The sequence below is a fragment of the Panthera uncia genome (genome assembly GCF_023721935.1).
Source record: "Panthera uncia isolate 11264 chromosome A3 unlocalized genomic scaffold, Puncia_PCG_1.0 HiC_scaffold_12, whole genome shotgun sequence".
Lineage (NCBI taxonomy): Eukaryota > Metazoa > Chordata > Mammalia > Carnivora > Felidae > Panthera > Panthera uncia.
Window position 1 is genome coordinate 5,028,682 of NW_026057579.1, and position 25,043 is coordinate 5,053,724.

Consider the following 25,043-nt stretch of genomic DNA (forward strand, 5'->3'; position numbering starts at 1 on the left):
TCATTTCTAAGGCAAAGCTGTCCACACGTACCTCTGAGATAATGTGTTTATGTTAAGCACAGAATATATGAGGCCGGATTTGAATCTTTGGATTATCTCACGTTCTTTGGGGACTTGATGAAAATTACTTTTGTTTCTGACTCATCAGAGTTACAATTCCTATGAATCATCCCATTCAGTGGATTGCAGGGTTCAATTCTAGGAAATGCCCCCTGATGAAAATGAAAACAAAAAGATAAATTTAGGAAGTGTTTTTAACAAATAAAATCAACTGTGTTAATGAGAGCTGTGGTTTGATCAGATAAAATCAAAGGTGACACCCAGGGCTGGTACATTATACCCAGGCACTGTTACGACTGGAACAAGAAAAGACTGGAATAAGGTTAGGTGGTTTCAAACCACTGAATCCCTATGACATAGATGTTAGTGAACATGAAGATATCTTTATGTTCTTGTTATAATATTGTCGATAGTTTATTTTGCTTTACTTTTTTTCTACCTCCAAAGTCTCACTACTTTAGTATTTACTTCCCGTAACTAATTGCCTTGGGGCACCGCATCCTAAAAATCCTTCATTAACCTTTCTCTTACTGCCTCAAAAGATCTTCCAGCAAGAGGGGTTCAAGGAGAGGGCACAGGTTGTGGAAGAGGCCCAGCCATCTGGCTTGTGTGCTGTATCCATTTATAGCTCATCTCCTAAAAGTCCAGTTTGATTTTCTAAGTGTCCCACCGCTTGTATTTTGGTACGATGCTTCACAATTCTGGTGTTGCATGTGTACATGAAGCATTTAGGTACAACTTTCTAAAATTTTTTGGATATAAAGATGAACTGTTTGGAAGGATAAATCATATGAAATTGTTCCTTTGTTGAATGAAATTAAGTATCTGTTAGGTGCCAGACATTCTTCCCAGGCATTTGGGAACTTACCCGTTAGTAGAGAAGAAACATATACAGACAAGTATAATAACAATAATCTGTGTTTATGGAGCTCTATCCATGTGCCAAGCACAGTGGTAGGTCCTCCTGGGCACTATCTCATTTAATCCTTAGAGTAACCCTGTGGAGGCGGGGTTCCTGTTGATAACTACCACAGAGACAGAATGTAATGGTTATATAGGGCTCCAAGTACTGTGGAAACACAAGAGGAGGGTGACATTAATTCTAGCCCTCAGGCTCAGGGAAGGTTTTGTAGAAGAGAAACTAGGCCTTCAGGGATGGAGAGGATTTTATAGGGAAGACAGAGGGATGTGGTTGTCCAGAGAGAAGGAAAGGAATGAGCAAACAAGGAAAATATGTAAGGCCCACCTCGGGAAAGTTGAACAAATGTTTGCATGAAGTCTTCGATTTTGGTTCTGTTTACAAAGAACAATGATCTATATAAATATCTTATTATGTGTGCAAATTATTTTTATAACACCTCTGAGGACCTGGGTAACAGTAGAGTAGCCTCTACTCTAAGCAAAGAGCAAGTGAAGGTAAAGGTTATTTCCCTTCAACACAACAATTAAATTTTTTAAACTTGAAATCCTTGATGGGTCCAATCCATTTGGTTTTTGTTTCCTTTAAAAGACTGTTATTGTGATGCAAATGTGTAAACTGTGTACAGATGAGTAAAGCTGAAACCTCCCTCCCATTTTAAATTTTTATTAGTAACTTCGTTTTCTTCATTATTTCAGGTCACAGGCATCTTGCCATGCTTGCTTGATGGTGATTGTTTTATCAGATCCAATTCTTCATCTCCAGATCTTGGAATATTATTTGAACTTGGAATTTCTTATATTCGCAATGTATGTCAGTTGAAAGATAAAGCTTTCTAATGTTAAGAGAAGTTTTAAAAAAAGCATTTACAAGTAAAATAGTTGAGGTGTTTATGTGTAATAGAATTTTAATCTCTCAAGGAATGGCAATGGTGATATATATATATATATATATATATATATATATATCATATGTATCAATGGTGATATATATATATATTTTATATATATATAATATATATATAATATATATATAATATATATAATATATAATAAATATATAAAATAAATATAAAATATAAAATATATATAATAAATATATAAAATATATATAATATATATCAATGGTGATATATTTTATATTGCTGCTTTTTCAGTAGCATTTACAATAAAACTGTATTTATTTATATTTATAGCCTGAGTAAATGAACTCCAGTGCTTTTAAGGAATCAAGGTTTGAAAAGGATGAGACTTTTCAGGAAGTGATAAGACATGTTCAGTGGCATTCCAGCAGTGTTTTACCTTGTCCCAGAGGGTCAGGGGTGGCACTTAACCTTGTGGCTGACAGTTCCCATTAAAGGACCTGCCAGAGTGGTAATTTTTATAAAGGGAACGACAGAACCCTGGATTATGTCACATAAACGATTGAACCAGTGGGTGTGGGTCTGTGATAGTAATTTACTTTTCTATTAAGTTTTTAATTTTAATTCTAATGTAGTTCACATAGAGTGTTATATTAGTTTCAGGTGTACAATACAGTGATTCAGCAGTTTCTGTACATTGTTCAGTGCTCATCATGATAAGCGTGCCCGTCATTCCCTTCACTGATTTCATGTGATAGTAATTTAAATGTCTCCACACTCTAATAGTACCTTGGTAGGTATAGTATATATACTTGGCCTCAAGGTAACTTGGAGAACCAACTGTTACTATATTAATAATATTACACCACGCTTTCATTTAAGGCAAATTCATCCATATGTGTTGTGGGTGGGTAGGACAGGAGAGGGAAGCAGGGCCCCCAAGCAAGTCCCCAGTGGCCTTCAGCAGCTGACAGTGGAGGTAAAGTTCTAACCGATGATTACAAAATTAAAAATGATTGAATGTGTGCGTTTCATCTCTCACTGAGACAAAGCTCAAATCCGGCGTAGTGTTGTGATTTAGATCGTTCCACAAAATATTTGTGTCACTCAAGAAACAGTAGCAACAGTTTCCACATCTTCAGGCTTAGGGGATTTTCAAAAGTGATTCGACAAGAGAGGATCTTTCCTTTATATAACTGCCTTTGCCATCTGGCCCACAAGGAAAATGGGACCCACCGTGTTTCACGTTATTTTCTTGGGAGGAATTGTTTATTTCTAAAAGTGAATGCTAATTTTGTTCCCTGTAAAGGACTTAGTATGTGCTTTTAAATTGGACTGGCTCAGACATTCAGTTTTGTATGCCTTTTTATTTCCTAGTCAACCGGTGAAAGAGGAGAGTTAAGTTGTGGCTGGGTGTTTCTTAAACTTTTTGATGCCAGTGGAATTCCTATTCCAGCAAAGTAAGTCGGCTGTATATTCCTTCCAAATGAGTAATTTTGTAGAAATTCATTGTTTAGAATCTGCATACCTTAGGTTTGCACAGTGTACATTCTGTTAGCATTTCAAAAATTTGTGGGGAGAGGGCTTTTAATGTTGATTGTAATGTGCTTTGAAGTAGTGTATGAAAACAGCATGCGCAGGGTCAGGAAGAAAGTATTTTAAAAGATGTTGAGGGGCTCTTGGCTCCGTCGATTAAGTGTCTGACTTCAGCTCAGGTCATGACCTCGTGGTTTGTGAGTTTGAGCCCCGCATCAGGCTCTGTGCTGTCAGTGCGGAGCCTGCTTTGGATCATTTATCTCCCCCTCTCTGCCCCTCCCCAACTCACTCACTCTCTCTCAAAAGTAAATAAACATTAAAAAAATTGTAAAAAATAAAAACTAAAAGATTTTACTCTCTGCTGAAAATATTTTTTCAGTAATTTTCTGTGGTATTAGCACATTTCACAGTGCTGCAACAGAACCTAATTCTCTCCAAAGAGTGGGAAAGCAAAGTCCAGGGTCCCCAGGGTATCTGTGACTCCACCTTTCTTCTTCTTTTTTTTTTAAGTTTATTTAGATATTTTGAGAGATAGTGCAAGTGGGGGAGGGGCAGAGAGAGAAGGAGAGAGAAAGAGAATCCCAAGCAGGCTTGGCACTGTCCATGCAGAGTCCGATGCAGGGCTCCAACTCACGAATCATGAAATCATGATATGAGCTGCAGTCGGACGCTTAACTGACTCAGCCACCCAGGCACGCCCACCTTTATTCTAAAGGTGATACGTTGAAAGCGTAATGGCAATCACTATAAACGAATTCAAAACTTACGACCAAAAGACAAAAAACAAAAAAACAAATATTTACAATATTATACATAACAAATTATTATCGCTAATATAAAAAGGGCTCTAAAAAAATGAGTAGGAAAGACAACTCAAATTTTTAAATGGGCACAAAAGAATCTAAGTCTAGGATATAAATAAGAAATTTACAGAAGAGATACAAATTGGCAGTCATCAGGATGGTGATTAAGATCCAAGGCTTGGAATTGTAAAATTCAGGGCTCTCGTCCTGGCTCTGTCTGTGTAACTGTGAGCCAGGTTCCAGGCTCTTTAATGTGTGCAAACCTAAATTTCCTCTATCTTTAAAATGGGAGATTATAGGGGCGCCTGGGTGGCTCCGTCGGTTAAGCGTCCGACTTCAGCTCAGGTCATGATCTCACGGTCCAGGAGTTCGAGCCCTGCGTTGGGCTCTGTGTGGACAGCTCAGAGCCTGGAGCCTGCTTTGGATTCTGTGTCTCCCTCTCTCTCTGACCCTCCCCCGTTCGTGCTCTATCTTTCTCTGTCTCAAAAATAAATAAACCTTGGGGTGCCTGGGTGGCTCAGTCGGTTAAGCGGCCGACTTCGGCTCAGGTCATGATCTCGCTGTCCGTGAGTTCGAGCCCCGCATCGGGCTCTGTGATGACAGCTCAGAGCCTGGAGCCTGTTTCAGATTCTGTGTCTCCCTCTTCTCTGACCCTCCCCTGTTCATGCTCTCTCTCTCTCTGTCTCAAAAATAAATAAATGTTAAAAAAAAAAATTCTAAATAAATAAATAAACCTTAAACAAAAATTAAAAAATAAATTAATTAATTAAATAAAATGGGAGATTATAATAGTTCCTACGCCAGAGGGTTATTATGAGGATTAAGTCAGATAATGCTCCCTGCCTTCTGTGGCTTCTACTTACATCCAGGGGTGGGCACGGCCTCTTTACCACAGGGCAGAGGTAAAAGTCCAGATTCCACTTCTCTGATATCACCCTAGTGGTAAGGGGAGGGGCACCCCCTCAGAGAATGTAAGAGCCCAGGCTTCTTGTGATTTAAAAAAAAATGTCTTTAAGAATGTCAAAGGTTTTTAGTTGTACCTAGTTAGGAGAGAGAAGTGTGTCTATTCTATCTTTCTAAAGCGAAGTCACGGCTATTTTTCTAAATGAGGTAGAAGCCTACGTACTGATACAGAAACATTTCGCATATGTATCATTATATGGACAAAGTAAGTTGCAGAATAGTATGCGTGCTGTGGCTCCACTTTTATTCATGGAAAGCTGTGTTTGTGTGGATATGTGGGCAGGTTGCCTCTGAGGAGCAGGACTAGGGAGGCAGTGCCATGGGATGAAAGAAGGCTTTTATCTTCTAGTTTCTACACTTAGGTAGTATGCAACTTAAAGAGAAACGTGTCAGTTTAGAGCTTTACTGTGTGTGTGTGTGTGTGTGTGTGTGTATATGTGTGTGTGTGTGTGTGTGTGTGTGTATATATATATATATATATATATATATATATTTGTTTGCGTTTGCATAGAAAAACTTAGGACAAGGGCCTTACCAGACTAGAGGGGACAGGATAGGGAGGGATTCTTTTGTTTTTTTTACTTACCATTTCTATGCCGTGTAAACATTTGAAAAATACATTCAAAAATATATCACTGATACATTCATTAGCACAAGTCACTAAAGTGAAGACACTTTAACGGCATCAATTAATCTTTCTCATGTTAATGTGGGAAAATGTATTTTCTACAGTTCAAAGTTAAGAAAAAAGCTTGGGGCACCTGGGTGGCTCGTTCAGTTAAGCGTCTGACTTTGTGATCTCACGGTTTGTGGGTTTGAGCTCTGCGTCAGGCTCTGCTGGATCCTGCTTCGGATTCTGTGTCTCCCTCTCTCTCTGCCTCTCCCTCACTCATGCTCTTTCTCTCTCTCTCTGTCTCTCTCAAAAATAAATAAACTTTTTTTTAAATTTAAAAACAAAAGAAACTTTATTTACTGAGATAATACTTCATAGAGGAATCAGCAACTTTCATTCTCATTTAGCAATGAGACAAATAAAATGTCTGTGAATTTATCTGCCCTAAAAAAATATTTCACCATGAACTTCAATGTTTTAAAATGGAAACACGTGGTTTGCTATTCTTTTGTAGAACGTATGAACTCTTCTTGAATGGTGGCACCCCTTATGAAAAAGGTGTTGAAGTGGACCCTTCGGTATCCAGAAAAGGTACAGCTCTTAGGCGTTGCTTTCTCTCCTTTCCTTGCAAAATAAACAGAAGATGCATCAGCAAGGGGGGCTATATTCTAATAAGCGTAGCATTCTTCACTTGAGTTCACATGTTTAAGAATAAGTCATTTGATACTAAGATCCTAATCATTTTCCTAAGTGCTAATTTTCTTGGTGGCACATATGAGACTCTAATGTAGGAAATGAGAAAGCATGAGGACCCTTCGTTAATTCAATGCCTTCTCATTGAACACTGGACCGATGCTGGTGACCGCCACAGAATTCATAGAAGAGGCTAATTCGGAGGTTGCCTATCGCTAGGTTGAAAGACACAGATATTTCAAATTGTGGTCATAACATGCCACGTCACCTTCCAAAAATATCGAGCAGTTTTTAAATATATTCATTGACCAGGCACCGTGCTCGATGATGGTAAAATGGAGAGTAGGACAGATAGGGCTCTTGCCTCGTGGAGCTCAGCTCCTGACAGATTTGAAACTCCCCGTTTGCTTCTTAGACGTCTCTGTCCTTGTTTCACGACTCGGACCACACAGCATGGCCGCTGCCCTGACAATGCCAGCCCCACCTTCTTGGAACAGGAAGGGGTTTGAGACCTGGGACACAGTAGGTTCTACCTAGAGTCAGTCATGCTTTTTAACTTCCCTTTTTCCCTTTGTAATCTGGCAGCGACGATGCTGTCCAAGCCCCCGATGGAGTGGCAGCTACAGACGCCAGTCAGGTGCCGTTAGGGAGGTCGGTAGGCTTCAATGCCATGCTCTCTCTCTTCATCGGCTCATTTAGGGTATGTGAGGGACTCCTGCTCTTCGTACAATTATTATTTATTACCCCAAATTTTTGTTTTAGTATAAAAGGTACTTTGTTTTATTATACTTACTGTCCCAAGCACTTAAAGTTTTGACATTTATTTATTTATTTATTTTTTTAAAGCACATGGGAATGTTTTCCATCAGATGATGATGATGAGAAGGCAGCCTCAACTCCTAGTAAAACTGAGATCTTCGAACAGAAGATCAAGAAACTTACTAAGGTTGGTCCCCACTTACCTGGCCAGTAACTTGAGGTCCTTCAGAGTTTCTAGACCATCTTGCTTTCGGCTTCTCCTCCTTCGTGGTCGTCTTTCGTTGGTTGTTTTTTCCCGCATTAATTTGTCTGCCAGGATCAGTAGGGAAATAGAATGGTAATAAATTCAAATCATCTCACTTTTTGTTTACTAGTAGCTCGAGTGAGACATTTGGTCAGAAATAGTATAGAAACTTGGCTAAACGGGGCTTGCCAGCCTTGATCTTATCATTAGGGAACTTTTTTTTTATGTCAGGTTAGTTGAGGTATGATTTATATGCCATAAAATTTGCCTTTTTTGGTTTCCAGTTCTTTGAATCTTGACCAGTATATACTCTCATGTAACTACCACCACAACCAAGGTGGAGAATATTCCCATCTCTCTGAACAGCTCTCTCCTTTGTGGTCAGCTCCCTAGCCTCAGCCTCAGGCAGCCACTCATCTGGTTTTTTTGTTCCCCAGGAGTTTTGCCTTTTCCAGAATGTCATACAAATGGAGTCATACAGTGTGTAACCTTCTGAGTCTGGCTTCCTTCACCCAGCATAGTGCATTTGAGGGTATCATCCATATTATTAGAAGTTGGTATCAGAGGTTTGTTTTTTTGTTCTAAATAGTATATTCCATTTGACAGATATACCGCAATGCATTTATCCAATCACTAATTGATAGACATCTGGGTTGTTTCTAAGTTTGGGCATTTATGAATAAAGCTACTCTAAATATTTGCAGATGAGGCTTTTGTGTGTGGACATAAACTATTTCTCAGCGGTATAAATACCTAGGTGCAGGATTCCTGGGTGTCTTTTTAATTTTACAAGAAACTTCCAAACTCTTCCAAAATGACTATAGCATTTTACACTCTCTGCAGCAATGTACAAGAGTTCCAATTACTCATATTCTTGGTATTAATCAATTTTTTTCATTTTGGCCATTTTAATAAGTAATGGGATCTCATAGTGGTTTTAATTTGCATTTTCTTTAGGTAGCCTTTTTAAATTTGTTTTATTTTTTCGTTAATTTTCTTTCATTGATTTATAGAGCCCTTTTTAGATTTTTTTTTTATTCCAGTAATTAACTTACAGTGTTATATTACTTTCAGGTATACAATGTAGTGATTCAGCACTTCCATACATTAATTACTCAGTGCTCATCACAAGTGTACTCTCAATCCTTTTCACTTATTTCGGGGAGCTTTTATACTAGTAGGTTCCCAGATCTATCACCTTCTAACTCAGTAACCTCTTGGACAAGTCATTTAACCATCTCTCTCAGGATCCCCATATCTACATCTTTTAAATGGGCATAATAGTATCAACTCCATAAAGCTATAATGAGGTTTAATGAAAAGAAAGTAAATAAAACACCTAGATTGTTTTTATAATATATGGCACATAGTAAAACACAGTAAGTGTTAGCTATAATTATTTACTATTATTATCTTACAGGTAGGTAACTGCAAATATAATGCCAGGTACATGGTACTGTGTTATAAAATTTGTTCAAATGAAGGTGTGCTATGTAGCTGGTAAGATCAGAGGGGGGTTTGAAATAGGCTTTGAAGGACTGGAGAGGTGCACACGTGAAGATATGCAGCGGTGGAGAAAGGGAACTTAACACAGAGGGCACAGGGTACACAAGAGGGCTGGAAGGGAACAGCAAGGCCTGGGAAGAGAAGCTGGTAAAGTTGACCTGCCCCACCATGACTTGCCTCTTACTTGCTGATTATCAAGAAAGAGAGTAATAGATGAAAAGTTGGCATAGCCTTCTGAATTGTTGTTTTCTCATTCTGGATCATGCCCTTAAATCTCATTCTGGATCTCATTCTGGATCATGCCCTTTAAATATTCCGTGTTCTTATATCTGATACTGAAATGTGTTTAAATTTTTTTTTTTAACGTTTATTCATTTTTGAGACAGAGAGAGACAGAGCATGAACGGGGGAGGATCAGAGAGAGAGGGAGACACAGAATCTGAAACAGGCTCCAGGCTCTGAATTGTCAGCACAGAGCCCGATGCAGGGCTCGAACCCACAGACTGCGAGATCATGATCTGGGCCGAAGTCGGACGCTTAACCGACTGAGCCACCCAGGCGTCCCTGAAATGTGTTTTATAATTCTACTATTAACAGTTAAATCTTTCAATAACCATTAATAATGTGTTCATGGACATTATTCATTCTCTTGATTTTTTTCCCCCCTGGATGTTTATGGAGCCTGTAGATTCCCTTTTTTGGCCAATCTTTCCTTGGAAAATTGCTATTTTTCAAGATTAAAAAAAAAAAAAGCACAGTAGCAGTCTTTGTAAAAGAAAAGCCAAAATCCTGTTTGGCTTCATTCTTCCTGCTTCTTCAGCCTTCCTCTTCTCATCTCATTGGTAAGCCTCCAACAGTCCCCAAGCACTCCCGAGCATATCTTTCAACTACAGCTCTTAATAGTGTTGCTTTGGCCCCAAATACGGGTCCCAAGATACTTTTTACAATCTAGAGATCAGATCTGACTGGGCGGTGCGGAGGTCAGGTAAGCAGGCCCATGCTTCCAAAGCAATGAGCGTTCTTCATTTGCTGGTTCTCAAAGAAGGGTCCTGAGTCCTTGCCCTCCAGGCCCCAGGAACTAAGATGCTTGTTTGATTTCAGCACACAGTAGGAGCTTAAAACATGTTTGCTAAAGAATTTCAAAGTAGAAATCTTCCTGCTAGTATAAAAGTGTACTTCTCGGGAGCTCTGCTCTGCCTCCCGCTATTCCCAGCCTCCCCCCACCCTTGACTGCGTGTGTGCTCTTCTCTTCTCCCAGAGCTCAAGAGAGGGACCTGAGCACCGTCTTGAATTGCCACTCCACTCCGCATGATCCGGAAATAAGTGTGCCCAGTAGTGTCAAGTGTGGGCTGGTGCAGCCTAGGCTCAGCTGATTCTCGTAGAGACCGGGCCATGGGCACAGAGAATCCAGAGGCCCCCACCGGGCTGTGTGTAAGCTGTGCTGGGGGTCTGTGGTGAAAGACTGGGAACCAGCATAGGAGCTTTGGGGCGTTTCTGCTCTGAGCCTGCACAGAGGTGGAGACTGAGGCGGGACCGATCCATCTCAGTCCCCTTTCCTCCCCTGACCGCCATCTTCAGTGGATGGGAGAGGAAGCAAATAACGGTGCCAACAGCCCTCCTCCTCTCCTTCAAAAATACATTCCACCTCTGTCCCCACCCTCCGGTGCTTAAAGAACTCCACCTTTGTTTAGCCAGACTCCCCTGCTGAAAGGAGAAAAGACAGAAGCTTTTAACGGTATGCCTAGGGACATACTACAGAGCACACAGACCCAAGGTTGGGAAGCCCAGTGAGAGTTTGCCTTCCTGCCCAGTTTTACCCAGTGTCCTTGTGAGTCAGCTTCCTACTGCCCTCTCACCAGCCAGCAAGCAGTCTTACGTGTGTGTACCTTTGGATGTCAGCAGAAATGCAAATTAATCAATGTAGACACATCTCTTTTACCAAAGAGCACCAGAATCCTGCCCATTGGACTCCTTTTGTGGGGACGGTTGTAATCATCGTGACCCTCTCGGCATGAGATGAAAGAGGGAGCAAATAGATCCTTCAGTTTCACCAAGTCTCGCCATTCTAATTTTGGAGCTGTTTCTCGATGGACTTTAACCTGATGTGATTTGGCCAAAGGCAAAGGCCCCGCTGAGGGAAAGCCCTGAATTTAGACCCAGACCCCCAGTGCATGAGTTCAGAATGCCAAGAAATACCCATCTGTGGAAGTAGGCTGGGTGCATGTGTATAAATTTGCTGGAAACTTGTCTGTCTTTGCCTTTTTGATGTATCCCATCTCTTTTTCTCCTTTACTCCCATTGTATTGTTTCTAAAAATAAATGAGATAATAGTGCTACTAGCCTGGGCCCCATTATTACGTTCATCGCCCTTCCGCCATCAGAGTTTGCTGGCGGATGGGTGAGATGAGAAAGAAGTACGTTTTTACTTCTACAGCTTAGCCAACCTTAGTAGCTCAGAGCTTCCTGCTTGTCTTGGGTTTGGGAAAAGCAGAGGATTTTCCTAAAGAGGACTAATAAAGTGCAGCAGTACTGCCTCATGTTGTGGGGAGGTGCCAGAAGGAAAGGAGTGCCCACACTGTGGGAGGAACGGAGGCCTCTACAGCAGGCTGGAAGTGATGCCAGCTAGACAGAGCAGGCGGCTCCGTGAGAGGAGCAGGAAAAATGGAAGGAAGGTTACACCCCTTCCTCTAGCAAAATCAATGGCTGTTCTTCGGCATGAGACATGGTTTGGGCACGCAGCTGAGACACTGCCCAGATGGGCCACAGACCAGAGGGCAGGATGTGGAACAACCCTTAGGAATCACAGCCGAACACTGAGAAGGCATGCGGTGCCTTTGTGGCCGGTCTTTGCAATCCAGGTCAGACATAAGACGAGAATTGTAGCAGGGTCGGAAAGCAGCAGTTTCTATAGACCAAATGCTATATGTGAATGTAAGAGAACCTGTCTTACATTTTTGCATGTTTCTAGAAATGCAGGGGTTAGGAAGTGGTCAAGGATATTTGTTAAATTCCATGCAGCTACCCCTGGGGAATCCATTGCTCCTGCACCACCATAAGGGTTACATTCATTCTGTTCTCTTCCGACAGGCCGGAAGCCTGAGTGTTACCTCTGGGATTGATGGCCCTTCCTTCTAAAATACTTACTCTAGAAACTAAAAGAACTAATTTACAAAAGTTGAAATCTCTTTTTTGACTTTGGGTGGTTCTTCTTAGCCCAAAAATATTCTCCTCCTTGAGAGAGGACATTGTTTGCAAGGTTTTCAAGATTTCCTATGTGGTCGTTCTTTATGCTTAGTGACAGAGTTCGTGTATTTCTAAAAATAACATTTAGAACACGTATATTTAGAATGGCTCAAAACATTTTCTTGAATATCTTCTAAGGTTAGCTTTGTACTCAGTATATTCCCAGTGAGCATTTAGTGTATGTGTAGGATTATAAAGTTATAAAGTTATAAAGGATTATAGTGTATGTGTCAGGATTATAAAGTACTCACTTGTCGTGTTTCCAGATTATTATTTTGAAATAATATTGAAATTTTGTTTCTATTTTTTTAAGTATTTTCTTCTTTTTGGTGCTATTGTATATGGAATTGGTTTTACTTTTCTTTTCAAATTGTTCACTGTCAGTGTGTGGAAACATGACTAATTGATGTATGCTGAATTTATATCCAATAACTTTGCCGAATCTGTTTATTCGAACAGTGTTTTGTGGAATCTTTAGGGTTTTCTACATATAAGACCATGTTGTCTGTGAACAGAGATAATTTGACTTCTTCCTTTCCAATTTGGATAACTTTTATTCCTTTTTCTTGCCGGGGGCTCTAGCTAGGACTTCCACTATTGTATTGAATAAAAGTGGTGAAAGCAGGCATCCTTGTCTTGTTCCTGATCTTAGAGAAAAAGTTTTTGGTCTTTCACCATTGAATATGATGTTAACTGTGGGATTTTCATATATGGCCTTTATTATGTGGAAGTAGTTTTCTTCTATTCCTAGAATCGTTGAGTGTTTTTATTATGAAAAGGTATTGAATTTTGTCAAATTCTTTTTCAGCATCAAATGAGAAAATCATATGGGTTTTTCCTTCATTCTGTTAATGTGTAGTGTATTACATTGACTGACTTTTTAATGTTGACCCACCCTTGCATCCCGGGAATAAACCCCACTTGTTCGTAGTGTATAAACCTTTCAGCATGCTGTTGAATCCTGTTCGCTAGTTTTTTGTTGAGGATTTTCGCATCAATATTTATCAGGGATTTTCGTCTCTAGTTTTCTCATGTATCTGGCTTTGGTATCTGAATAACGCTGGCTTCAGATCATGAGTGTGGAAGTATTCCTTCCTTTTCAATTTTTTGGAAGACTTTGAAAAGGATAGGTATTGATTTTTTAACTATTTGATAAAATTTACCAGTGAAGCCATCTTGTCCTGGGGGGGGTCTTTGATTATTGATTCAATCTCAGATTTTCTATTTATTCCTCATTCAGCCCTGGTAGGCTTTGTGTTTCTAGGAATTTGTCCATTTCATCTAGATTATCCAACTTGTGGATATACAATTATTCATAGTACTGTCTTATAATCCTTTTTTTATTTTTATAAAATCAGTAGTAAGATCTCTTTTCATTTCTGATTTTGTGACTTGAGTCTTTTCTTTTTTTCTTAGTCCTCTAGCTAAAGGTTTGTCAATTTTGTTGATCTTTGCAAAGAACCAACTCTTGCTTCATTGACTTTTGTTATTTTCTCTTCTCTTTTTTGTTCATCCCTGCTCTAATCTTTATTATTTCTTTTCTGTTGCTACCTTTGGGTTTGATTTATTTCTCTTTTCTAATTCTTTAAGGTTTAAAGGTAGGTGGTTGATTTAAGATCTTTCTTCTTAATTAATGGAAGCATTTATAGCTGTATATTTTCCCTCTTAGCTTAGCACTCTTTCCACTGCATCCCATTAGTTTGGGTATGATGTGCTTTCATTTTATTTGTCTCAAGATATTTTCTAACTTTCCTTGTGAGTTCTTCTTTGAGCCAGTGATTGCTTAAGAGCGTGATGGTTAATCTCCACATATTTGCGAATTTTCTAGTTTTCCTTCTGCTATTTCTAGTTTCATTCCATTGTGATAAAAAAAAAAGGTGCTTTATATGATTTCAGTCTTTTAAATTATTAAGATTCATAAGTACCCTAACATAAGATCTGTCCTGGAGAATGTCCCATGTACTCTTGAGAAAAATATGTACTCTGTATTACTGAGCAGAGGATTCTATATGTGTCTTCATTACAGTTGGTCTACAGTGTTAAGTCTTCTGTTTTTGTATTGATCCTTTGGTTGTTTTATTCTTTATTGAAAGTGGTGTATTAAAGTCTCCTACTGTGGTTATAGATCTATTTCTCTCTTCAATTTTGTTGATGTTTGCTTTGTATGTTTAGGAGCTCTAATGTTTGTTGCATATGTTTATAATTGTTATATCTTCTTGATGCATTGACCCTTTTATCATTCTTTAATATCCTTCTTTGTCTCTTTTAAGTTTTTTTGGCTTAAAGTCTATTTTTTCTGATATTAATATAACCACCCCTGCTCTCCTTTGTTAACTATTTGCATGGAGTATCTTGGTCTATCCTTTTCACTTTCAACCTCTGAGCATCCATAGATCTAAAGTGAGTCTCGTATAGATAGAATATAGTTAGATCCTGTTTTTCTATTCGTTCTGCCAATCTGTGTCTTTTTATTAGGGAGTTTAATCCATTTATATTTAAAGTAATCACTGATAGGGAAGGACTTAGTATTGCCATCTTGTTATTTGTTTTTGTTTTTTTTACATCCTCTGGGGGTGTGGGGGTTGTCCCTCATTTTCTCTTTTAAGACCTTCCTTTGTGTTTGATTGATTTTTTTTATAGTGACACATTTTGATTACCTTTTCATTTCCTTTGTGTATATTCTATAGATTTTTTTTCTTTGTGGTTACCATGAAGATTACATATTACATGTTTAAAGTTATAACAATCTATTTTAAACTGACACGAACGTAACATCAATATTTAAATTTTCTTCTGTTTTGAGCCCTTACTATGGACGAGGCATTGCATTAAGCACATCACATTTGTCTCATGTTAATTCTTTGAGTAATCGGAAATGGAGGTATTACTATCTGAATTCTACAAGTGAGGAAACCAAAACACAAGGAGAATAATTAATTAACCCAAAGTCACATAGCTAGGAAGAGGCAAAGTCAGAATTCAGTCCAGATCTGTCACACCCTCCCACATTCCACCCAGCAACATGAACAGTTTGAGCTCATGTTTCCTTTTCATTCATCACATCAGCAGGGGTGGCCACATGGCTTTGTCAAAACTTGTAGCTGACTAGTCCCTTTCTTCCCAAAACACATAATTTATGACTTTTCTTTTTTATTTAACATTTAACATGGGCATATGTGCTAAAATGGAAATACAAGAGTGGCAAGACCGAGTTCAGGCTTGAAAGTGTAACATTGGTTTTCTGAAGTTTACCGTGGGCAACTTATAGTGGAAATTTTCCTGAAAATTGTTAACATCTTTTTTCCGATAATGAAGCAGATCTTAGAACTGTCCATTAAAGTAGTAAATACATATTTTAAAAACACTGTAAGTTGGATTGTAGGGGTTTATCTAACGAATACTTGTTTTTCTTCTTTAACAGTTTACTGCCAGAAACATTAATTGGAAGTATGTGTTCCATTCATTTGTTGATATTTTATCGCCAAATTCTTGGAGATGTACTCCTGAAAGACAGGATGAGCATGCAAAGTGCTGGTAAGAGGTCTTTGCAATTTCCTTATGTACTTTGAGTAAATGTGACCTATGCTTTGAGTAAATGTGACCTATGCCAACTTTTATCTTCTGCTTCTGAAGGTGCATTCAGAATAAAATGTTTAGAATAGCATCAATGTCAATAAATTACTTCACATGCAAAGCATCGTTCTCCATTGTGCACCTGTGTGTACCCTGTGTTAGTTCAGTGTATATTCTGTTCTTTACAATATGCATATCTTCACATTACAAATTCTGGAGATTTGATGTGCTTGCTTCGACAGCACATATACAAATTCTGGAGATTTGAGATACTAAAACTCAGATACAATCACATTTCCCCTCAATGTTTTGGGTATTTTTACCACATGTTTGATATGCGTATCATCTTTTTGGGTAGAGACTGAAATCACCCAGAATAACTGGTTCTTAATGCACAATGTTTAAATATCAACAGACTAGTTAAAATTGAATATAGGAAAGAGGTATTCAGATGTTCTATTATTTATTCTTGTATCTTCTTTGTAAGCTTGAAACTTTTTCCCAGTAAAATGTTAAAAAATAATTTTAAAAAATCAATGACTTGTCACATATGATTGAACTTATAAAGAGATATACATGTTATAAGAATTACCTCTAAAAAAAGAGTTTAGTTTTAATGAGTAGTCTTTGAACTCAGTAAATCAGTAAGCAGATAGGTATTGAGTGGCCTCCTCTATGTCAGGCACTGTGCTGAGCCCAGTGATGGATGAGACAGGCAAGAGCATCCGTCCCCTGGTGGACTGACGGACTTCAAACACAAAATTACATGAATCATCCTTTTCAACCTTCTAAAATAAGTTTCTAAAGGAAGAAAGCCAGTTGGTTTAGCATCTGACTGTTGATTTCGGCTCAGGTCACAATCCCAGGGTCGCGGAATTGAGCCCCGCGTTGGGCTCCATGGTGAAAGTGGAGCTTGCTTTGGATTCTTTCTCTCTTTCCCTCTGCCCCCCTCCTCCCTACTCACACTCTCTCTCTAAAATAAAAAATAAAAATAAAGGAAGGAGGAAAGCCAACAAGAGCATACACTGGGAAGACCTGCGGGAAGTCTCTGGGTGAGTAATATTCAAGATAAGACCTGAGAGAGGAGTTAGAGGTGTGGGGCAGGTTGCATGTCTGGGCAGAGGGGCCAGCGTGTCTAAAGACCTGAGGCAAGACAATGCAAGTGTGTTGGAGGGATCGCAGTTGAAAGCCAGTGTGGCTGGAGCGGAGTGAGCAAGACGAAGGACCCTATGATAGCTTAGTTCTCATGGACAGGTGGAGTTCATGGTTAGACAGGAGGCCTTTCCCAGAGACTTAGCTCCTGGATAGGTAGATAGAAATGGAACTCAAAATTAGGGAAGTCCTGCCATTTCTCAAGGAATAATTATAACTCCAGGGAAGGACAATTTAAGCTTTCTTGTCATCACTTGACTGTGAGTTTATTTCGATGACTTTAGCAAAACTTCTTGAATAATCTGACTTTTAGAGAGGATTGATATGACTTCTAAGAGAGGATAAAGCTCATTAGCTTTTCTGTTGGGAAGGAGGTTAGTCAGAACCGTTGTCATCAATTGAATCTGACCATCAGAGCAAAGCTAATAAGACCTAGAGGGAGGATTTCCCTTTACTGAGGACACAAGATTGTAGAATACATTACCCAGGCCATTTCAAGAATGGCCTGGTGGACTGGAGTCAGGCCTAAGCAGCCTGATGCTTATTGGTTCCTGCTCAGCCTTCCAAGAGCAGGGTGCGTCCTAATTGGTTCCTTTTTTTTTTTTTCCCCAGGATAGTTAAAATACAGTGTTATATTGTTTCAGGTATATGGTATTGAGACAGACAGAGACAGAGTGCGAGTGGGTTAGGGGCAGAGAGAGAGGGAGACACAGAATCCGAAGCAGGCTCCAGGCTTCAAGCTGTCAGCACAGAACCTGATGTAAGGCTCAAACTCATGGACCACAAGATCATGACCTGATCTGAAGTCAGACACTTAACCGACTGAGCCACCCAGACGCCCCAGGGATTCAACAATTCTATACGTTACTCATCACATAAGTGTATTCTTAATCCCCTTCACCTATTTCACTCATACCCCCACCCATCTTTCCTCTGGTAATCATCCATTTGTTATCTATAGTTAAGAGTCTATTTCTTGGTGTGTTTTTTTTTGTCTGTTTTGTTTCTTAAATTCCACATATGAATGAAATCATATGGTATTTGTCTTTCTCTCACTGATTTCACTTAGCATTATACCCTTAGGTCCATCCATGTTGTTGCAAATGGCAAGATTTCATTCTTTTTTATGGCTGAATAATATTCATATATACATATATGTATATATGTATATCTCTTCATTCACCTACCGATGGACAGTGGGCAGCTTTCATAATTTGACTATTGTGGATAATGCTATAATAAACACAGGGGCACATATCTTTTCAAATTGGTGTTTTTGGATTCTTTGGGTGAGTACTCACTAGTGTAATTGCTGGATCGTATGACAATTCCATTTTTAGTTTTTTGAAGAAGCTCCACACTGTTTTCCACAGTGTCTGAACCAGTTTACATTCCCACCAACGATGCATGAGGGTTCCATTTTCTCCACGTCCTCCCCGGTACTTGTTGTTTCTCGTGTATTTGATTTTAGCCATTCTGACAGGTGTGAGGTGGTATCTTATTATAGTTTCGATTTGCATTTCCTTGATGATTAGTTATACTGAACATCTCTTCATGTATCTGTTGGTCATTTGTAGGTCCTCTATGGAGAAATGTCTGTTTGTCTTCCCATCATTGAGTTGGATTATTTGTTTTTTTGGTGTTGAGTTGTATCAATTCCCTAACTGGTTCCTTTCACCGTGCCACAGTTATATCATAAGAAGGAAAGAGAGGTTGGAAACACAGCATAGAAAGAAGAACAAAATTTTCTAGTCTTCTTCTGTGCAAAGCCACTTCTGCCCTAAAAGCTCTGTCTGCTTGGTACAAGACTCATTTCAGAACTCCCTGGCGTATGGATATAGCAGCAGATGGAGATTGAGCAGACAGCTCTGAGACATCCTAGAGGTTAAAGTGTGCAGAATATGTTATCAACAAAGCATGTGGCACAATAATTTTCCTCTGAATGAATGTTTTTATGTCTATGGCAGCCAAATACATTGGATGAAACTTATGTAAAATCTCTTCTGTTCTTTCATATTTCAGACCTAATTAGTAACCCAGTGTTGGCCACCTTCCCCAAGCTCTTGGAGCAGCCTGACATGATGGACGCACTCAGGGTGGGTAGCACGAATCATGACGGAAACCCGGTGGGTTCTAGAAGCAGTAAAACACACCATGTCAGTGAGTTCTGACCCCTGCTCTAGGGGTTTTTGTCCTACTTGGACAATGTCTCTCGATCCCTGTCCATTTGTCTAGCTAACCTGGTCTCATCCTTCCTCAGTATGAATGCTGCTTCCCCAGGGCTTCCTCCCCTGTCCCAGCGAGCAGGTGGAGCGCCTGCTGTATACACTATTGCACTCTCTTGCCTGTTGTTTGCTCCTTGGCTTAAGATGGCCACTGACCATGTCCTGAGAGCAAAAATCCGAAATGGTTTGTTAGATAAACTCTTCTGAGTTTTCAGAAGAGAATCAAGGCATGCATATCATTTTTATTTCAATTCAACATCTACTGCCTGCTATGTGAAATAGCAACCGGGTATGAGTTTGAACCACGTGAAACCTCGAATTTTCGGCCATTTTTTGGCTTCCAAAAATGGCAGTTTCATAAGGTTTAATTTAACATATCAGAGATAACAAATATTAGGAGTCCCTTATGCCTACAAAGCAGTACTCAGATAACCCGGAAAGTGCCACTGACCATGTATAACCCAGTCCTTGAAGATTTAAAGAGGGCAGCAAAGAAGGACCAGGAATCTGTTCCAGAAGAGGTCCTTGGTGAGATAGACCTAATAACTGGAGCCAAGGTGGATTTTGACATGCTGAGATGGGAGGAGAAGACATTACAGGTAGAAGGATCAGCATGAGCAAATGCTTTGAAGCATAAAGGGGTAGAGAATATTCTATTTGTGATCCAGTTTGGCATGTAAAACGTGTCCGCGGATGGGCAAGGTTGGTCTGAGTCTCACACTGCCAGTGAAGAGCGTGTGTGGTAGGCAGCAGGTAATGTGTACAGGTTCTGCTGTAGGACAGCTCCTGACACGGCAGGATGGAAAAGTACACGTGCGAGAGAGAGGTGAGCTATGCTGGGAGGTGATTCCTGTCAAAAAGGATAGAGGTCGTAAGGGCCTGACAGAGAAATGGAAGGAGGAAGCAGTCACCTCCAGAGATTTTTTTTAGACTTGGAAGCTGATCTCCTATGATGGTTTGTCTGGCTTTGGGGTGTCCACAGTAACAATGAAGTTTTCAGCAAAAAGACTTAAGAAAGTATTCATGGCCTGTGATTATCCGTAACTTCAGACAAGTTCATTTGGCACTATCATTAGATAACGCAGAATTTCTCTTTTTTCCCCCCCACAAAGTCATCAGTGTCATACTATTTATTCATTATACAGAACACAGGGACATTGACTCATTCAACAAATATTTTACGAGAGCTCACTGCAGCTGAGGCACTGTGCAAGGTGCTGGCATACTTCTCTAGGTGTGTAACAGTCACAGAATCCGGGCATTGGAGTGAGGATGGAACCTTAGGGCTGATCTAGTCTAAATTCTGCGTTCCCTGATGAGCAGATAGCTCAGAGAAGCGCACTCAGGTCAGCCTTGGGCGTGTCCAGACAGGCCACAGGCTCAAGGAAAGGCACGTAGATAAGGTCGTTCGTACACATTGTTAAATGGGAAAAAAAAAAAAAAATTGAGTCGTAGTAAGCGTATTTAAATATATATATTTACATGTATATATCTGCCTGTAAAAATATCTGGAAGAATAGACTCTAGAAAAGGAATACTGATTACCTTTGGATCATGAGTTAAATAATAAAAATAAAAAAGAGTGGTTTATTCTTACGCTCTTGAGCCTTGTCTCCATGGCACACCATACGACTCAGAGTCAGCCAGGCTGTGCGGTGGTAGCTGACCCAGGTTTGTTTCTCACTCGTGGTACCTAGCCAGCACGGAGCAGTAGAAGACCCCGCTCCATAGTCACCCAAGGGTGCAGGCTGTCGGAGGCTCCAGTTTCTTAGAGCATCGTCTGGAACAAGCAGCTTCCTGTGTTGCCGGTTGCACCTGCAGGAGAAGAGAGAATAGAGGATTGTCCTTGGCCTTTCCACCACCTTTGCCCTGAAGGGGCACGGGCCATCTCTGCTCATGTTTCATTGGCCAGCACCAATCACTTGGTGGTTAATGGCCCCACTTAACTTCAAGGGAGCTGGGAGATGGAGTCTTCTCCTTGCTCCAGAAGGAAGAAGTGGACCTTGGTATACAGTCGTGACCCTCCACACACCCCCGTTTGCTGTTTGCCACTGACTTACTATAAGTGAACCACCCTACTGCTTGCTGATGGCTCAGTGAAAACTGAGGGAGGACCTTGACACAACTAGCAAACAACAGGCACATTTTTCCAGACAATAAGTCGAAAGCTGCTAAGTGGTAGTCTTGTGAAACCAGATACCTTTTAAGGTTCACATTATGAAGCGTGTGAGCCTCCTAGGGTCACCTTCTCTAAGTTTAGTTTGCTGTTGGTGTTTTAATAATAATGAGAACACCTGGCCTGTTTGGTAAAGCACCCTGGCTCTCTAAGGGTCCTCTTCAAACTCTCCAGGACCCACGGGTGCAGCATCAATGGGGTGGTGGACCACAATCTCATAAGGTGGTTCTTTTGTGGCAATAACTGGCCATTCATGGTAACAGGTCATGGTAAATATGACCATCCCAAGACCTGGCTCATTAGGGGCACAGCTTGTCGTCTCTTGGTAGGAAACTTCTCTTTCATTTCATGGAGAATCTCGTTCTTGGTCCCATATGTCATATCCATACCCCAGGGCCTCCCTACTGATAAAAGGGCTGATGCTTTCATGGAATCCATGAAATCGGGCACCAACAGGAGAATACCTACAAACAGACACAGAACAGTGGCTGGGAATAAGCAGCCACGAGAATGGGCACATCCCTCTTGCTCACTGTTTGCCCGGAACTAGCACTGAGAAAGTCTTCAGTTCATATGTCTGTGGGACTAGTTGAACTCTGGGTTTTTTACTTCTTTAAGGAAGCTTGTGTGATGCTTTGTGGACAGATGGGAGTATTTACTTGCAAAGCTGTACCTCATTTTTATCTCCCTCTGATCCCCGTCATCGTCATGGCAGACAGAATTGCCGAGAAGAACGGTATCTGGCAGAGCTTTCTATTTCCATTACTGTCTGAACTTAAAACCTTCATAGTATGTTATTGTTCAGGTGCTGTGTTTATGCATTTTGCAAGGATGTGTTAGTGTTTCACTGATTGCATTCTTAAATTAGTTTCGACTTGTAAGAACCATGGTGTTTCTGAGGTATCTTTCACCGCCTGGTCAGCCTGGCTCTGGGTCACTAGCAGTAGGTGCCTACGGATTCACTTCTTACACGTGTAGGGTCCGTACAGCGTTTTTAACCCTGTCCATACGATTAATTACCATGAAGTTGTAGAAGTGGGGCAAAGGCTTGTGAATACTCAGATTAATATGATATTTTGATTTGCTTTTTAGAGTTCATGGGCTGAGAAAGAAAGCACATTAAAGAGATCAGAGAAGGTAATGCCATTTTCCACGCTGAACTGAACATTTGCAGTGCTCACTGCTTGCTTGCACATGCTAATAATGCCCGTCTTAGCCAGAGGAGCCAGAGTCATAATCCCTCTTAACCAGTTAAACTGTCATCATGGTTGCAAAGACATGTTCCAAGAAGGGTTTGGGTGAGCAATTCCTGATGTGAAAAGAAACACTCGATCAAAACAATCATTTCAGACCGGTGAGTGTGTTATTTGAGGAGAAGTTTCTAAACAAAGTTGCCAGTTGGCTATCAGATTCCTCTTATTTAAAAAAATTCCTCTAGCTCTCAAAGTTTATATCACGTAAGGAGAAGGGAAAAGAAGATTGGCCTAAGCTGTATAATACATTTAAATACTGCACGGCTCATGCTTACATTACCATAGAGGCTTGGTGATTACCAAATAAAACTTGTATTTATCAGTGAGTAATGGCTTCACTGCTCTAATCCAGGGTTGACAAACTTTTTCTGTAAAGAGCCACATAGTAAATATTTTTGGCTTTTCAGGCTGTAAGGTCTCTGTTACAATACCCAACTCTGCTATTGTGGCACAAAGGCAGCTACAGACTACGTGTAAACGTCCGAGTGGGGCTGGGTTTCTATAAAACTTTATTTAGAAACAGAGGTAGTGGGCTGCATTTGGCTCATGGTCCATGGTTTCTGTACTTCAAGTCTAAAGAGTTAACTATCTGCAAGGAACATGGGAGAACAAACTAAAAATCTTAAAAATTTTTCAAAACATAAACTGTGTTTTATACAATATATATTATATGTGTAATATATATAATACATATACTGTATGTATGATATATACATATACATACACTGTGTATATGCGTGTGTGTGTGTGTGTGTGTGTGTATATATATACATATATATATATATATATATATACGTGTATATATATATATAAACGATATTGCATCCTTATTTGAGCAAAGACCATCTGACCAGTACCATCTACACTTGACCTCTGCTGAAACTGGCAGATTTAATGCTTTTCGAGGACAGCAGTAGACAAGGTGCTGGGCCTCAGGCCCGTAGAAATTGTCCTCACACATGGTTGCTTTGAGAACAGTATCTATGGGCAGATCTGCTGTGTATAGTATCTCCCCCTTCCGACTGCTGTGCTTCCCGAGAGCCCCACCCCAGCCTGCCAGTGTCAGGGTTGACTGGTTATGACTGCCGTACTCTTGTTATCTGGGGAGAGTCTGCACATTCTTCCTCCTTGGGTCTCCTTCCTCTGGATTTCATGCTGCCCTTCTTTTATAACAACTTAACTCTGTCTCTGATATGCTATAATCTAATTAACTGGATACAGCTACCTTCACGTTGTGTTTTGGTTGTGTTTACCTGGAACCACACCCTTACCACCAGAATTAGATTTCAGCACCCCAGTGTCCTTGATGGCGTGTGTGGGGGCACCCTCAGTGGAGCTTAGGAGACACCCTGGTCTCAAAGAGTCACCCACAGACTCTCAGGGAGAACAGCTTCTCTCTCCTCCACGGTGAGTCTTGCTTGCTTCCATTTCAGAAAGTGCTGTTTCCCGACTGAGTAGCTGGTTCAGAGCCAATTACTTGCAGGCACAAATGGCACCCTCCGTCCCACCCCTTAGGTGGATTTTAGTCTACAGAGTTCATAGAATGTAACACTTAAAAAGTAATGATGTAGATCCACTCACAGTTATTTCTGATGGTGGTGTTTTCCCAGAGAGACAAAGAGTTCCTGAAGGCCATGTTTCTCCTGGTGTATCACAACTGCATGGTACCTCTTCTGCACTCCACACTCCTGCCCCCATACAGGTGGGCAGAAGAGGAGACAGAGGCTGCCCGGTGGAAGGTTATCACCGACTTCCTGAAGCAAAACCAGGATGGTGAGGGTGGTCTGCAAGCTCTGCTTTCGCCACATGGAGTCCACGAACCTTTTGACATTTCAGAGCAGACCTATGACTTCTTGGGTGAGTTAAGAAAGAACACAGCCTGACAGTGGTGGCCCTTGACCCTCAGCTTCCCACTGAATGGATGGACCCTCCTCGATGGATCCTCCTGAATAAAAGGACAGAACCAAAAGTGACCATTCCATTGTAACTTAGGCTCTGTTCTTTTTTGTACGACCACATTCTATAAAAAAAATACTTAACCTGAGAATTTGAATATGTGTGAATACAATAAAATACATTTCATAAAGAAATGGCGTTATCGAAATTTAGAGAAATTTTTTTTTCAAGAACCAAGTAACTTTAAGTTGACTATATCCATAGATTTCTATAAAAGCAAGATTTTATCAAAAGCTAAATTTATGATCATTCAAGAAAGTGAAAATGCAAATAAACTATTGGGACTACATCAAAATAAAAGGCTTCTGCACAGCAAAGGAAGCAACAAAACTAAAAGACAGCCTACTGAATGGGAGAAGATATTTGCAAATGATATCCAATAAAGGCTTAGTATCCAAAACATATAAAGGACTGATGCAACTCAATACCCCCAAAATAAATAATCCAGTTTGAAAATGGGCAGAAGACATGAACAGACATTTCTCCAAAGAGGACACACAGATGGCC

The 25,043-nt window shown here is 40.2% G+C and overlaps 1 protein-coding gene across 1 annotated transcript in view; it reads left to right on the plus strand.

The window, feature by feature from the left end:
* NPHP1 (nephrocystin 1) overlaps positions 1-24,684 on the plus strand; it is a 59,773-nt gene extending 35,089 nt beyond the window's left edge. The window contains 8 exon segments of the mRNA XM_049652190.1: positions 1,678-1,788; positions 3,219-3,301; positions 6,271-6,347; positions 7,296-7,395; positions 15,623-15,735; positions 18,949-19,022; positions 22,420-22,464; positions 24,191-24,684. Of these exon segments, the coding sequence (XP_049508147.1) occupies positions 1,678-1,788; positions 3,219-3,301; positions 6,271-6,347; positions 7,296-7,395; positions 15,623-15,735; positions 18,949-19,022; positions 22,420-22,464; positions 24,191-24,463 (876 nt within the window). The 3' untranslated portion in view covers positions 24,464-24,684.
* The last annotated feature ends 359 nt before the right edge of the window (positions 24,685-25,043 follow it).